Source organism: Calypte anna, chromosome 8 (assembly GCF_003957555.1).
Source record: "Calypte anna isolate BGI_N300 chromosome 8, bCalAnn1_v1.p, whole genome shotgun sequence".
In the NCBI taxonomy this organism is placed as follows: domain Eukaryota; kingdom Metazoa; phylum Chordata; class Aves; order Apodiformes; family Trochilidae; genus Calypte; species Calypte anna.
In genome coordinates, this window is record NC_044254.1 from 21,943,927 (window position 1) to 21,960,531 (window position 16,605).

General features: G+C 52.4%; 1 protein-coding gene across 1 annotated transcript; it reads right to left on the reverse strand.

Annotated features, from left to right (window-relative positions):
• Positions 1 to 5,758: 5,758 nt before the first annotated feature.
• Positions 5,759 to 16,026, reverse strand: LOC115598695. Its single transcript, XM_030455669.1, has 2 exons — positions 15,713 to 16,026; positions 5,759 to 5,942 (listed from the first exon to the last, which is right to left on the reverse strand). The coding sequence occupies exons 1-2, from the start codon at positions 15,984 to 15,986 to the stop codon at positions 5,767 to 5,769; spliced, it is 450 nt and encodes a 149-aa protein (XP_030311529.1). The 5' UTR covers positions 15,987 to 16,026; the 3' UTR covers positions 5,759 to 5,766.
• Positions 16,027 to 16,605: the final 579 nt, after the last annotated feature.

The window sequence follows — 16,605 nt, forward strand, 5'->3', positions numbered from 1 at the left end:
CCTGGCATGGGGTGGGAGCAACCACAGCTCTGATTTCAGGCTTTTGGGATTGGCTCCTGGGTGGGTCCCTTTAAAACCACTGGAGCCAGTGTTCATGCAAGCACCAAAGCAAACCCAAGTGGCTTATCCAGCTCTGCCATCCTGGCCTCAGCATCCATCCCAGCTCCTGGCTTGGGAACTGTGAGGTTTTGCAGATGGAGAGATGGATGCTGGAGCCAGATGGAATTAGCAGGATCTCCCCATTTTCTGCTGGGTTCAGGTAGAAAATAAAGTGAAATACAATGAAAGCCTTAAAAAACAAAATTCCCAGCCCATTCCTCTTCTAAACCTAGAGCCTTTGCTGGAACCCTCTGGGCATGGTCACTTCAGGCTGGTTTACAGGAGCCTAAATTGCCCATAGTCCCAAGATCTGAGTATCCTCCTAATCCCAGCCCTTGGAGGTGGGGGTGTGGATGACACCACACAGGTTTCCTACCATCCCCTGTTTTTGTGATGCCTGGATGAGGGGTCACCCACCGCTGGGCTTTCCTCAGGCACTTGCAGAGCCAACATGTCTCAGCCTACCCTGGGGAAACACCTCAGGGATCTCCATCGTGAGTGCAGCAGTGGGGTGCACAGCACCCATGGGTGGGAAAGAGTCCACAGCATCGCTCTGCAGCCTCTCCCCACCGCTGCCTGGCCCTGCCTGCTGCTGCCCTTGGGCTGCTCTTGGGCTGCTCAACACCAGTATCAGGTAAGAAAAACAGCAGATACAGTAGGCAGGATCCTTGGTGCCAGCAAACACCCACCTCTGTTACAATAAAAACACCAGCAGGCCGTTTTGTTTTCTGTTAGTTTTTTGGGGTTTGTTTTTTTTTTTTTTAGATGTACACAGAGATTAGATTGTATTAATGAGTCAGTAAAACACTTTAATAGCTCTCCTTGCTAGTTACTGAAAACTCCCCTGGGCTTTCCCCTCCCTGTTTGCAGCTGAGCTCCAGAAGGGCCTGTTCCCTGAGCACTGCAGCCATTTAAGCCATTTATGTTATTTATGTTAGTTCTGTTGGGAGGCAGTGCAAAAATAATCTTTTCCCGTGTGGTGAAAAGCCTGGTCCCTCCTCTGTAGTCAGGGGCGAGGTGGCATCCAGACCCTCTGCCAGCCACTCTGTCCACTGGTCTGATAGCCCCATGGCCCCTCACAAGCCCATGGTCTTGCTGGCATGGGGTGCCTCGCCAACCTTGGGGAGCAGGCTGGATCCAGGCACACCCTGCCCACCCTCTCCTCAGGGGTTGGGGTGAGGATGCTCCCTGTTGTTGATGCTCCTCTGGCCAGCACTCCCCACAGCCAGCACCTCCCAGTGTGGGTTAAACCAGTCTAGAGGAGGGGTCTTGGGTCCTGTGTTTCCAGTGGATTTCCAAGTTTTCCTTCCCACTGGTTACAGATCTCCAAAGCAGGAACTTGAATCTCCAGGATGGGAGGAAATGATGAGAGATCAGAAGCAGAGAGATTTCACCCAGTGCCCATCCTCTGAGGAAAGAGTTTGCAGCTTGTGCTCAACCTCTATTACACACCAGAGAAGCCACACCAGGGGGGATGTGGGGGTGCTCTGAGTGCCTGGGGCAGCTCAGGCACCAAGCAGTGGTCTCAGGGTCCCGTTCTGCCTCCTCCCCACCAATGGACACCCCCCTGACCTCCCCCTGAGTTCACTCTTGGTGTCAGGAGCTGAGTGAGCATGGGGACAAAGCTGGAGCATGAGCCAGGAGCAAGCTGAGCCTTTGGGAAAGGCCTCCCTGGGCTGTTCCCTGCTGGGATGGCAGGAGGCCAGGCCTTTGCTTTGGAGATTAATCCTCTGGCTTTAGAGCTTCCTGGCACTCGGGAGTGAAAAACAAGTGTGACTGCTCTGGGCCTCATGGGCGTGTGAGCACGGGTGGATGGTGAGGATGGGCTGGGGCTTTGGGACACTGGGTGCTGACAGGGAGCAGTGGCACAGCTCTCCCCTTCCCCTTTCCATGGGGGTGGACACCCACCCTCCTCCATCAGGGTCGCAGAGGTGCCACCTTCTCCTCCCCACGTGCATGACCCATCACTTGATAAGAGTTCCCCCCTGCTTCCCATACAAGGCTGGGACCTGGGGACACCCTGGGTGTGACAGCAAAAGCCACATGTGCTCTTGTCACCACCTCTTGTTTGCCAGCCCTGCTTTGGTCCCCAGTGGGAGGGGGAATTAAAATTGGAATTGCTCTTCTGAGAAATTAATCTGCTTTCACCGTCTTTGCACATAGCCTGACCTAGAAGAACACCTCTATTTTTTTTTTTAATTTGTTTTGTTTTGTTTTCCTTGCAGGGCTTTTATAGGGAAAATTAAAGTAAATGTGTTACACAGAGGCTGTGGTAAACAGGAACCAGACCTGCAGCAGGGGGAATGTGGTGCAGACAGGACCTGAGTGGTTTTAGGCAGCATTTTCCATGCTGCCCTCTCCTTTGAGATCCCTTGGTCCTGGGGGCTGGAGAGAATTGTGTCTGCTGTGGGCAGAAAACCAGGAACAGGTTGAAAAGGTGGAAAGGTTAAAAGGTTGAAGGGCATGTTGGGTTCCCCTGGCAGGGTGCACAGTCAGGGGGACTTTTGGCTGGGGAGATGTAAAAGCTGAGCTGCTTACTGGAGAAATCACAGGGCAGCTGGGAGGGCAGCAGGGCTGGCAGGGGAGGGCAGGGATGGGCAGGGGTAGACAGAGGTGCTGCCTGACCAGGATTGATGCTGCATGGCCATTTCTCAGAGGGATGTGGGGATATCACCCCACTGGGGGCACCAAGCTGGGCAGCTTCTCTGCTTCTCATCAATGTGTCTGTCCCTGGAGAGTGCTGTGATTGAGAGGGGGTGCAATGCTCATGGCCCTCCAATGCCTTCTGTGAAGGGATTCTGATCTCAGAACCAGCTTCAGCTTGGGATTTGTGCCCTGGGAGAGGTGGTGCTGGGAACCAAAGGGGTTCAAGGCAGTTGCCCCTGTCACAGAGGCTCAGCCGTGGGGCAAGTAGGGTGCAGACAGTGTGAGCAGTGGGGATTATGGCTGCTATAAAAAACACTGGCATCTCTCACTCCTGCTCCCTAAGGAGCTTAGGGGAGGAAAGAGGGACTTAAAGAGCAACCTTCTGAATGGAAGAGGTACAGGGACTGGAGCAATGGGAGCAGCCCAGCACCCTTATCAGCTGCTTTCTGTCTCAGCATCCCCCAAAACCTCCCCTGGGTAAAGCAGTTCTGGGCACCTCTTCCCAAGGGCTTTCTCCCTGAGCCCCTGATGTTGGATGGACAGACCCATGTCCCCTGCTTGGAGGGACAAGGAAAGGGTTGGGGGGACAGCCCAGAGTGGGAGTCTTGGAGGGTGAGAAGAGAAGAGGTTGCTGCCCTGATTGTACCAACCCCCAAACAGCTCTCTGCCTCCCTCTCCAAATTAGGAAATTAGGGGAGAAGAGGAAACCAGATACCAGATGGTGGCAATAATGGTCAGGATGGGGAGATGGGGAGATAGGAAGGAAGGAAAGGAAGGAAGGAAGGAAGGAAGGAAGGAAGGAAGGAAGGAAGGAAGGAAGGAAGGAAGGAAGGAAGGAAGGAAGGAAGGAAGGAAGGAAGGAAGGAAGGAAGGAAGGAAGGAAGGAAGGAAGGAAGGAAGGAAGGAAGGAAGGAAGGAAGGAAGGAAGGAAGGAAGGAAGGAAGGAAGGAAGGAAGGAAGGAAGGAAGGAAAAAAAAGAAACTGCTGCTGTCTGTGGTTTTGCCCCGGTGTGTGGTAGGTTCCAGGGGGTCAGCAGAGGAAGCAGTTACAGCCGTGAGGGTCTGCACAGCTCCAGTGCCTGCCTGGTTCCTGCTGTGCCCCAGGTGTGACCCTGCGGCTCCTGGAGACCTTTGGTGGCTCCTTCCCATGCACACGGCCGTGATGTTACCCCGGGAATAGGTCGGTCGAAGCACCACAATCCATCCTTCCATCCCTGCAAAGGAAGGGTTCCAAAGGGGGGTCCTGGCTCCAGGAGGAGAGAGTGGAGCAGATCCAGGGTGTTTCGTCCCTGGACCCTTCCCTGATTTGAGCAGCCTGATGGCCACAGGAGGGAGCTTGGCTCCTTTCCTTCTCCTGCTCGTAGGACAGCAGTCTGAAGAGGGTGACAGCCGCTGCTGCTTGGTGGAGGGGCAGCTCCCCATGGCCAAACCGTGTCATGGAGACACAAGATGTCTTGGTAAGGGAGCAAGAACCTGACTGGAGTGGAGGTGGCTGCGTCCAGCTTCAGGGAAGCCCCCACTTTATTTCCAGCAGCTGGTGGGCAATGAATGGGTCCCTGATGCAGAAGAGCTTCCATAGGCTGTTGCCTCCAGCCACAGGGGGACATGAGTGGCATTTCCCCATGGCAGGGACTGATCCTTCTGAGAGCAGCAACTGTGCTGGACACATGGTCCCACCATGGCTCTGCAGCAGTGTCTGGGGAACCTGAGTGACCCTGATGCCTCTGGATATTGAAAAGGCAACGGGAGCAAGGAAACCAACCCCCTCCACTCCATGAAATCTCCTGTTTCCCAGGAAATGGGACCTCTCCAGTTTCCCCAGCCCACAGCCAGCCCCAGAGCTGCAACCCTGCTCACAGGGGCTGACAGATTTGGGGTCACCCCCAGCACCCCTGTGCTGCTGTGGCATCGTTTCTGGGGTCCCGTAGACATCCCTAATGCAGAAGCCTTCAGGCAACTGCCAGAGCAGCCACGTTAGAAACCCAGGGCCAAAAAATATATATATATAAAAAAAAAGGGGGGTGGGGGGGAGAAAAATGCTGGTGGCAGCTATGAAGTTATCTAATTGGAAATGGTTAATTGCTGGGGGGGGGTTGGGTTTGCAATACTGTGCTACTGTCTTTGCTTCCTGCAGAGCTGAAAAAGCCCCAGTATGGAACCACTGGTAATGGCTCTTGTTAAAAGCCATCAGAGCAGGAGGTTGGAAACACATCCATTTCCCCTTGCAGCTTTCAGGAGGAGAAAATGATGCTCTGAACCCTGCTGTTAGGGGTGTGCTGGGTACCTCAGGCTGGGAAGAGCAGGGGTCATTTCCTTGAACTCAGAGCCTGAAGTCCTGACCAGCTGCCCTTTCCTGGCAAGGTTGGGCATCAGTACAGTCTTTTTTTTTTTTTTTTTTTTTTTTTTTTTTTTTTTAAGGCAAAACTAAGGGGAGGAGAGTTGGCCCATGTAGCTTGCTGGATTTGTTCCCTGCTGACCTTTCAGTGCCTTGCTGCAGCCCCTGGCTGCAACCACAGCTCCCTGCTGTGTCCTGGGTCTGTCCCCAGAAACACACATCTCCATTTCTCAAGTTCTCAAGCAACCACTTCACCTCCTTCACTTTCACTATTTCCACACCATCCCCCACCCCGAACCCCATGCACAGGAGATCTAAGTGCTGAAGGACTGCCTGGGTCCTCTCTGGCTGGTTTCTCTTGAGAGCTTTGTTTGGTGGGTGTATTTTGTATTTGATTTTTTTTTTTTTTCCACAAAGGAAAAAGGGAAGTCACAAACCCAGGGGCAGATGTCAGGGTAAGTCTGGCGGTCCTGGGAGGAGAGGTGATGCCACCCACCCCGGCAAAGTCCTTAGAGATCAGCAAATCCAGGGTGAGGGAGGGTTTTGCTCCTCGGTGCTGGCCCTGCCCATCCCTTCCTCTCTCCGCACAGTCCTGCAAGGCGGCTGCAGCTCCGTCCCGCTGCTCCATCCCTCTGCTCCATCTCTCCGCTCCATCCCCCTGCTTCATCCCGCCGGTCACCACTCCGGTCACGTCTGCCGTGGGAGGTGGGAGGTCTCGCCGATGGCAATGACCACGTCCTGGAGGTGGCGGTCCCGGCGCTGCGGGGCCTCGGGCATGGCGCTCATCTCATTGACGCTGTTGCTGATGCAGTTGATGTCACTCTTGTTGCTGTTGTCATCCGGGTTGGGGCCGAAGATCCAGTCTGGAGGAGAGAAAAGCACAAAACGAGGCCCTGATTACCTCTGGCTGTCCAGCACTACACCCTACTCCTTACTCCAGGTGTTCCCCAACCCCCTGGGAGGGTCCCTCGGCCACCCCTCCCCTCTCTGTCCCCTTCCACTTCCCCAGTATCAGGGTCTCTGCTTTTCCCAGCTCTGGGCTGTTTTTCAGGCTGTTGGTTTCTGGATGCCTTCCCAGCTTAGGCAAATGAAATCACCATGCTAATCCCCCCAAATGAAAATGAAGTTTCTCTGAAGCAAAGTGTGCATCTTGGCTCTCCAGCTTGGGAAAGCAAAGGATTTCCTACAGTGTGATTTTGCTGTAAGAAATGGAGGGGATAATTAAAAGACTGTGTGACATCCAAAAGAGGCTGGGCACAGGGCTTCAAACCCTCCTGGGGCAGATCTGGGGCTCTGCTTCTGGCAGGTGACCAGAGCTGCAGAATCCTGAGCTGACCCAATCACTCTCACTGCCCTGGGGGGGGCTGATCCCTCTCCAAAACACAGTGGTCCCTGCTGGATAGAAGTGTGACCGGGATGTCCCCTGCAGCACAAGGGGCTGCTGTTCTCTGAACGTAAGGGCTGCCACTTCCCAAATATGTTTTTTTTCTTAAATTTGGCTCTTGGTGTGGTGAGAGGCCATGCCTGGCCGTGGGCAATGGGGAAACCAAAGCTGGAGAAACCCAGGTGAAAGGAGAGGAGCCCCTGGGGCCAGGGGTGGGTAGTGGAGCAGCAGCACTCCTTTGCTTCAGCCTTGCCCCCAAAATAAGGCAGAGACAGCTCAGAGGAGGCAGGCAAATGGACAATCCTGGTCCAGTTGTTTCTGAGGAACTCTGCTCATTCACCAATGGGTTGCTCTTGAGAAATAACATTTCTTTCCTTTGTGGCAAAGGGTATTTCAGAGTGTTTTCTCTCGCTGTGGAGAATTCCAGTTGCAGATCTTTGCAGGAGGCAGGCTGCCTGGAGGAGCAGGAGCAGAGAAGTGCAATGGCACAGAGATGTTTCCCTCCTCACGGGCTGTGGGAAGAAGTTTTGAAGCAAAGGCAAATGAGGGCAAAAGGCAAAGTGGCATCCCAGGGGTGGAAGGAGATCAAGGAATGGTGTTATTGGGTCATCAAGTGGTGAGGAGGAGAGATGGGAAAGACCTGTGGTCCTCCCTGTGTTTGATATACACGCTGTAGGTCAAATTTGGGGGCTCTTTTGAAAGCCACAAAGTTTTTCCTTCTTTTTTGAAGAAAACCCAGAAGTTTTGTCATTTCTGCAATGCAATATTTGGCTTTCTAGTCCAGCCTAAAGTAATTTGGCCAAAGGTGAGGGGCATGGCTTTTGGGGTGATGCTGAAGCCACAGAGCCAGGGTGGGTGTCTCCCCCACCACTAGGATGGGGCAGGGAGCAGAGCCCTTGTTCATGGGCTGTCTGGACATGGGTACAGGTTTCAAGGAGCAGAGAGCTCCCACCACACCAGGCTCGGGTAGCATGTCCAGAGAGTGACTGTTTTTTCTTGTTTTTTTCCTTTTTGGTTCAACTCTGTCACCAAACCAGCAGGGCCTGCTGGCTGTGTGATGGGAAGGGCAGGAGAAGAGCCATCATAGTCCCCACAAGTACCACAGTGTGGGTAAGACTGGTTGGGGAACTCAGCAAAAATGTGGTCCAAGGGCTTTGAGGGAGCCCCTGCTCTGCCCTGAGCCAGAGCCCAACCAGAGCCTGGGCATCACAACCCTTCCCTGAGGAAATCAGCCAGGGGGCTGATTTAGGGGGGCTCTTTTAGGTATTTTTTTCCTTTCCAGCCTCCATTTTGCTTGGATTTCCTGGATTTAGAAAATCCAAACACTCCATCAGCTGCTTTCTGGACTGACCCTGAAGCCTGAAGTTGGGTCCACACCACCAGACCCCCTCCCCTCCAACTTCCAAGACCTCCCAGGCTTCTGCCAGCCCCTGTGCTGCTGCTTGGCATGAGGAGGCTCTGGAAAGCAATAACGAGATTGCCCCCTGCAAATACCATTAAAGTTCTCATCTTGTTCTCCTTGACGTCAGCCATAAAAATCCAGTGGGAGCAGGGACTGGTCTGGCATGGAAAAAGGGGAATAACCTGCAAAAAATAGAGGTGACAGCTCCCCAGATATCCCAGGAGCCATCAGGTGAAGCAATGGGAAGCCAAGACCACAACTTCGCGTGCCTGAGCAGGAGGATGTGGCATTTGGTGGCCAAGAAACAAACCCTTGGGGGCATTTTTAGGCAGCAAGGAAGCAAGAGCTGGGCCCAGCAGCAATGCAGAGGATGGGTGTTTGTGGGGAGTGATGGTCCAGCTCAGCAAAAGCTGTTTCCAGGGGAAAAGAGGTGATGGGGCATTGTCACCAGAGGGGACATGTCCAGCCAGGACCCCTGCCCAGAAGGTGCCTTGCGTGAGGCTGCTGCAGTCTAATGCCTGGGTAAGTGCAGGCTGGATTGTAGAGGCTAATCTGAACCACTGCTTCCCTGGGAATTATTTCTGGAGCCTGCTGGATCTAATTATCTGGTAATCTGCAGGAAGATGTAATTAGGCTGTCATTAGAGGGTATTTACTGCGATGCCTTTATGATTTGACTGTGTAAGTAAGGAGTGAAGTAATTACACAATTACACGTTATTTGTGGCCATTTATGGCCTGTAACTTCAGCATGTTGCCATGTGCAGAGGAGGGAAGTGAGGCCTTGTGGAGCTGGTGGTGAATCTCCCGCCAGCAGGACCTTGGAGAAACAACCAAAAAAATGGCAGTGCTTTTGTTTGCCCTTGCCAACCACCCCTGGCCAGCTCTGTCCCAGCAGTGCATTCTCCTCCTCAGCTTCTCCCTCTGGTTCCTCCCCAGCTTGCTCAGTATGTAGGTGAGAAACTGGGGTCCTCTGGGTTGGTTCTCCCGTGGGGTGTCTGGGGAGAAACAAGGGGTAAGAGAGAGAGGACCTTCACAACTCCTTTGGTCCTGATGCGATTACACCTTGTTCTGATGTAGGAAGGACCTTTGCAGTTGTCAAGCACCTACATGTTAGAAACCTTGGATAGCCCTGAGTAGGTGGCTGAGGGCACCTGAAGCCCTCACCACCACAAGAGGTGTTTCTCTATCCCTTACATCTCTCTGGCTGGGGGTCTGCATGAGCAAAAGAAAATGGACACAGCTGCCATTGAGTGGACACTTAAATCCTCTTTTGGAGCAAAGTCCACTCTTAGGTTCACACACTCTCCAGTGAAGTCAGGCTGAACCAGGGCACCCAGCAGACCTGGAGCACCCAAAGGCAGAGCTGGGGTGAGCAAGGCTGCCACTGTGTGCTCCCAGGGCAGTGGCACCCTTAGATCCAGCATAGTCATACTTTGGAGATAAGGAAAAGCATTGCCTGCCCCTTCCCAGCCCCTGGCAGGAGCTGGTAACACGTGCTGAAAAATCAGGGCATTGCACACAGACGTGTTTGAATGCCTCAAATAAGAGAGAAGGACAAAGTGACTTTCTCAGCCAGGCTTTGGAAGCAGCATCTGACCCAGAGACACTTCTCCCTACCCACCAGGTGCTGCTGGGGTCCTGCAGGGTGAAAGACAAGGTGGGAAGTGCTGAGATGGGGTGAGATGGGTATGAAATGATTGATCCAGAGCAGCTGGGGAGAGGAGGTAGGACAGACCGGGGAAATCAGGAGCTGTGGAATATCTCCCTAAATAGCAGTGATGTGGCACAAAGTACCTCTGCACCTCCATGGTTCTACCTGAGTCTTTGACAGCATCTCTACAAGCTGGACCCTTGGGATGCGCTGAGGTTTGGGGGGCAGAAAAAAAGTTTGGGGCTGACCAGATTTCATCAGTTGTTTTACCCCTCAGGGATGATCCTTGCTCAGAACCCCCTCACAGTGCACACAGGGGAGCAGCTTCAGCCTCCAGCAGCCTGTCATTGTGCAGGGGGGCACAGGATGCTCCATCCCATGTGTCATTGGAATCCCAGTAGTCATTGGTGCAGGATGTCTGTGAGACACTTCAGCCACTGGAAAAAAGATGTCCCTGACAGAAGAGCAGAAAGAGGTGGGAGAAAGGGCTAAAATTTAAATGCAGCCCAGTGAGACATTCACACTCCCTGCAGAGATGGAAACAAGCAACGGAAGGGAAAACGTGTTAGATGAAAAAACAAACTCATGCTCAAGCTTTATCTACTTTAAATGGAGCTGAGTGTGAAAACAGCTGCTAAAAAAAGCCCTTTTCCCAGCAGTGGAAGCAGAAGACCTCCTTGTTTGAAAAAGGTCCTGACTCAGTGATCACCTTGTACTTTGCAGCAAGGCAGGACCAGCTCTGGCCACAGCACTGCTGAAGGACATGAGTTCAAGGGTGTCCTGCTTGGGTTTGACACGATGCAGCAGTCACAGCTGGACACCGGCAGCACACTGAATCTGTCGCATTTGCAGGACAGACTCTGCTTGTTCATTACCAAAATCAGCAGATATGGCCCAAGTTTTCTCTGCTGGAAAATCTCTGCCTGCCTCTGGCAGTAGTAATTTGTTAGCAAGAAATCCCCCTTTTCTCACAGATTCATGTATTTCTGAATTACTTTGCTATTGAAGCCTGTTATGCAGAAGTTTTGGGGTGATTCAAAACTGTCCTGCACCCTGAGCAGTCAATTGACAGGTAAGGACATGGTCCCTCTGCAGAGCTGTCACCTGCTTGAAGGGTCTGGTGGGGAAAGGGGGTGACATGTGAAAAGCATTCAATTAATCACTATATTCTCTTAAAAAAATGGCTTCTCTGTGCCAGTATAGCCCTGGGACAAACCTGCACTTGATCCCAGACCCACCCGCAGGGCAGGTGTGGTACGTGGGAGGCAGGGATGCTCCTGTGGGTGGTTAATTGGTCTCCACATTTTCCAGCCTTAGGCATTCATCACAGAGGCAAAGAGAAGACAGCAGAGGTGAGGAACCTGAGGAAGATCAGCCCTTGCAGAGAAGCAGAAAGACACTCTCCTCCCCCCAGGGATTCGATGCAGCCCATTGCTGGACCATGTGATGGCAGGAATGGAAATGCTGCTGTGGGATGGTGCATTCTCTAGGCCAGCCACGACTGTTCCCTATCCTGCTTGGGATTTGAGGTTCAAAGTTTTGGCAGTGAAAGCAGCCCTCCTAGAATGGGGCCACCTCTGCCTGCTGTTCTCAGGGCCAGCCCAGTGTGGCCACTTGTCTGGCTGACAGCCACAGCCAGGGCAATGCCAAGGCAGATGTGGGGAGGAAGCATCTGCCTGCTGTTGCAGTATCTGGGACTGGGAATTAATCCCCTGAAAGCCATTCTGCAGCAGCTGCTGTTAGACATTAGCACCCCCAGAATAGCAGCTAAGGAAATCCTAATGCACTCTTATGCACTGAAAGGGAAACTGAGGCAGTGTCAGAGGTAGGTTAGCACCAAGGTGGGGGAACAGAAAGGAACCTGACACTGTCTCTTCTCATAACTTTAGGAGGCAAATGAATCATCCTCAAAACAGAGCCCCAGAAGAAGATGTAACTCCCCTCTGATGGGCCTGGGACACAATCTGCAACCCCTGCCATGGGCTGAATTACCCTACGATCCTCGTGGTTCTGTGTGGGAGCAATTAGAAGCAGATCCCCAGTCCCTGGCAGCTATTTCCAGCAATGCTACATTATTGCACAGCTTTCTTTGTTCAAGGAGACATTTTCCTAAAGAAGCCTGAAATGTGCTGTGTGGAGATAAGGCTGAAAAATAAAAATACAGCTGGTGGGTCAAAAGGGCAAAGAAAAGACCCTGCTCTGAGACTGGCTTAGGGTTTTGAGCAGTCCCCAAGCCACCCACCAGCACAGTCCTGCTGGCATCAGCGAGCCTGCCCTGCCTTAACCCTGTCTGCCTTTGGCTCATTCCTGAAGGAGAAGTTTCCTCAAGGTCTCCTCCGGAGATCAGCAGCTCAGAGACCTGGCCTGAACCGTGTGACACCAGCAAAGGTCACCCTGCAAAGCACCAGCTTCCCCGCAGACCTTCCCTGTCCAAGTCTAGGCACTGAGATGCTTTCCCGGGAACCACGCGTGCCACAGTCTCCACGGCAACAGCTTTGTTTCAAATGAAACTTTTTTCCCCACACCCTTTTTTTTTTTTTTTTTTTTTTTTTTTTTGGTGTGTGTTTAAATAAAGGCGATATTCAGCGAACTGCTGGGGACGGAGGCGGGAGGGCGGGCTGGTTCCCCAGGATTGCAGTAATTAGGTGCTTCCTACGTTGGTGACAGCCTTGTCATTTGCTAAGCCAGTGCTCCGTCGCAGCGCCGTCCCCGGCAGCTCCCCAGCGCTCCCCAGTTAAACTGCTTTCCAAATGCTTCGACCCAGTTTGCCTTAACTGGTGTCTGGATCTGATCCACACTCCGGTCCTTCCACCTCGGGGCTTCCATCCACATCCCCAGTGGAGCTGCTTGATGAGTTTTGGAAAAGTCGCAAACGTGAGATTTCATCAGCTCAGAGCAAGTGTGAAGGGACCAGAGAGAAATTAGGGTTTACTGAGCTTTCCTTGGCCAGGTCTCTTCAGGAAGAGGTGAACACAGGCTCTTTCAGAGCCCTTTAATCCATGTCCATGTGTTCTGGATGATGAGGACAGCCAGGATCCCCATCCCATACAAGGAGAACTCTCCTCTCCTCTCCTCTCCTCTCCTCTCCTCTCCTCTCCTCTCCTCTCCTCTCCTCTCCTCTCCTCTCCTCTCCTCTCCTCTCCTCTCCTCTCCTCTCCTCTCCTCTCCTCTCCTCTCCTCTCCTCTCCTCTCCTCTCCTCTCCTCTCCTCTCCTCTCCTCTCCTCTCCTCTCCTCTCCTCTCCTCTCCTCTCCTCTCCTCTCCTCTCCTCTCCTCTCCTCTCCTCTCCTCTCCTCTCCTCTCCTCTCCTCTCCTCTCCTCTCCTCTCCTTCTCTGATGCAGTCTCCCATTTTGTGCTCCTTCCCACCCCACTGGGCATCACAGAAGCATTCACCTCCCCTCAGGGATGCCTGGATGAACCCTAATTGAATTTTTAGGAAGTGGCTATGAGAGAAGTGTCAGTGTCTGAAATACCTGCTCAGATTTCACAGGGCAAGAGCTCAGCAGTATCCTGGGAGACCCTCTGCCAACCCAAACCCAGCTCAGTGCTTGCTTTTCATGTTCCCTGTGAGCATATGGGGCTGGATGATACCTTGACTCCCCCAGCAATGTCCTAAAAGCTGTTACTGAGGAGTCCAAATCATCCCTGATGTCTCCAAGTGACTGTTTAAAGCAGCGATTAACTATTCGCACTTTAATCTCCCTGTAACAGGCTCCAGCCCTTTGGCATCTTATTTCCATCTCCCTCTGTATCCTTCTAAATATGATTAGCACAGAAATGCTGATAATGGAGGTTGGAGCTGCTGCTGAGTGTATAAATCCAGGAATTGTGTTAAAGCAACTAGGAGAGCAGCTTCTTCTTTACTATCCCTCAGTCTCTGTGTCCTGTCCCCAAAGTCATTTTATGCAAACCCATTCAAATGAGACCTTCTCTCTAAAGGTTGCTGCTTGGCAGTGTTTACAAACACAGTCTCTTCCTCTCTCCTCCGAGGAGTGGCTCATTTTAAGTGTATAAATGATGTGAAGATGGGCATGGAGTGCTAAATAGGATGGGCTGGAGACAGCCTCAGGAACTGAGGGGTGCTGCTGGAGTCTGGGAAATGCTTGCTCCTCTCTATCTGGATGGAAAGAAGCTAATCTCTATGTTTCTGATCCTAACTTGGAGAGCTGTCACCTCCAGACAGAGCTCTGCCCTCAACAAGGGAATTAATCTGGGAAATGGCTTCTTCCAAAGCAGCAGAAAGGAGCCAGATCCCAGGGCTCTTCCCTCTTCTGTCCAGCTTTGTGACATCCACAAAAGGGCTTTTGCAAAGGGCTTTGAGATGGAAGGGACACCCCTCTGACCCTGTCCCACACTGGGGCAGAAGCAAAAGCTGCCTGGAGTCACCATGTAGTGTGGATGCAGAGCTGGGAAGGGCATGGCAGGGGCACGGGCACCTCTGACCCCAGCTTCAGGGGCTCTCCCTGACCAGGGCAGGCAGGGACATTTGTGAGGATTTTTTGCTCTGCTTTGCTGTACCCACTTAAGGGCTGGTTTTGAGCACCAGCATCCGTGATCTCAGGGACCCCAGATATCAGGCAGGGGTGTCTGCTTTGTGGGGATAGTGTGGATGGACTGGCTGCCAGCTCAGGAGGCTTTCTGACCTGCTCTGACCTCTTTGAGTATCTCAGGGCAGGTGCTTGTATATTTTTAGGTGCTGTCCTGCTGCCTACCTTTGTTGAGAAGGCAACGTAAGATCAGCTGAGCAGCAGAGCCAGGAGACATTACAGCCTCAGCAAGCTGCTGATTAAGTGTTATATTTAACACTTTAAGACAGTATCTGTTCCCCTCCAGCTGAGGTGAAGAAAGACTCCTCAGCAGCAGCTCCCTGCTGCTATCCTGGCTGAGCCTCAGGTGAGACCATGAGTGCTGCTCCCTGCCAGGAGGTTTGACTCTCCTTGTCCCAGATACCTCCTCCTCAAATAGCCATGTCCCAGACCTGCTGGCCCCTGCCTGAGGGACTTGGCTTTCCCTCCCATCATCAAGGCACGGGTGCTGCCCATCCCGAAGGCATCAGCCAGAGTTTTGGCTGGTGAGTGTCTCCTGTGTCCTGAGAGAAGGGGAATAAAGTGGACTCATGAATGAAAATGTGGATTTTGCTCCAGGTGAGTGTGATCTTCCTCCCTGCAGAAGGGGCAGGCTTGGAGCAAGGGGTGAGCAGGATTTCAGTCCCAGTCCCCTGCAGAGTCCATCACTACCTCAGAGTGCAGGAGGGGTATGCACATCAGTACAAGCCAGGAACTTCAATCTCTCTGTGAATTCCTCCCATCCCTCTGTCAAAGCTGTAAAATTGCCACCAGCTGCCCGCACCAGGACTCTGTCACACAAAAGGACAAGGCAAGCTGGCTGCCAGAGTGTGGGGGCCAGAGGTACTGGGGATTCAGAAGGGAATTGGGCACATTCACACTCTCTGGCACCACCAGCCTTACAAATTACAGTGCCAACAGCAAAAGTACCACTGGGGGCTTGTCCTAAGCAACCAGATGCCTCTGCTTCACCTGTGCCTGCCCACAGTGGCTGCAGCCAGCAGAGTGTTTGAGCCTCCTCCCTGATGATGAGAGACCTCGTTCAGCAGCTACAGGGTGAAATGAAAGGGCTGGGGACCCAGTTCCCTTACGAATGCACTCTTTGAGTTGTCATTTCACAGGTTTGCTGCAGCAGCCTGGGATGGTTGTGCAAGGTGCTGTGCAAGGGACACAGACTGCTGACCTGAGTTTCATAGGGGTCGTAGGTGCCTTATAAGGGATTTTCTTTCATAATGCATTTGTGGGTTGTTATCCTGTGCTCAGGTATCTGTTGCCATGAAACTTTTCCTTCTGGAGATCTCTAAGGGAAGCTCAGCTGAAAATGGTCAATGGCTTTTCTAACTGTTCTGCAGCACAGACGTACACTTGTACACATTCATTGATACATGCACAGCCCTCTCTGCTTTAGGAAGGGGGCTAAATCCCAGGATTTTCCCTGGGAAGATGGTCACTGTACAGCTGTTTGGACAACCCAGCACATCATATGAATTAACACTCCTGTAAATGTGAAAGGGTTGAGGTTTTCACCCCAAACCCACCCAAAGTGAAGACAGACACCATCCAGCAACCCCAGGCTTTGCACCAGGCTCTTTTTGACCCCACGCACACAACGCGTGATGCCTGCACTCACCTATGAAGTCGTGGAAGAGGTCTTTAATGAGATGCCCAACAATGGCATATGCCACTGCCACCACCACCAGGGCTGCCATGAGAAGGTAGAGAACAGCCTTGGGCAGCGGAATGGCGTCTCGAGGAGGGGGTTTGTACTCCTTGTAGAGCTGGTCATTGTCTGAGTAAGAGTACTGGAACAAGTGGTCCAGACCAGCTGTGATGTTGCTGGAGTTCATGGGCTGGCTGTTGGACAGGTAATTGTCCTGCTCTGGGTCCTGGAGCACACTTACCATGGAGCTGGTGGTGGCTTCCACTTGCTGTACCAAATTCAGAGTCTTGTTAACACTGGGCAGGATCTGGGAGAGGAAAGTGCTCCAATCTTTGATGGCACTGATGTTGCAAATAATCATAATTGCAATAAGGAAAGAGATCTCCAAGCTGAAGAGATTTAAAAGGGAGAGAAACAGGCAAGAATTGCTGTGCTTGTTCCAAACTGTGTGCTGCAAACTCGGCAGAGGTCTTGCTGGGGTAGGTTTTGCAAATTCTTACATGATCCAGTAGGGATGTATCTGTGGTCCATCGGTCCTCACCCCTGGAAATGCCTGCAGCAAACCCCTATGGGCATGAAGTTCCTTGGGAAAAAGTAGGTGCTGGAATGGTTTTGACTAGTATCATTTTTGTTCCTCAGCCATCTGTCCCTGATGCTACTCTCTGATGAAAGCTGGAGAGACAGGATCCTGCAGGTATTTTCAGTCATCTGGAAAAGAAAGATAAATTGCTTTTCTCCAGCTTCTTTTCACAGGTGATGGTCCTTGGAGAGACAGAAATTCCCCTGTTCTTGTTGTCCCTTGGACTCGGGCTGGTGTGCGAGGTGTGCGGAGCCGTCACTCTCCCCGTGACGGTGCCCGAATC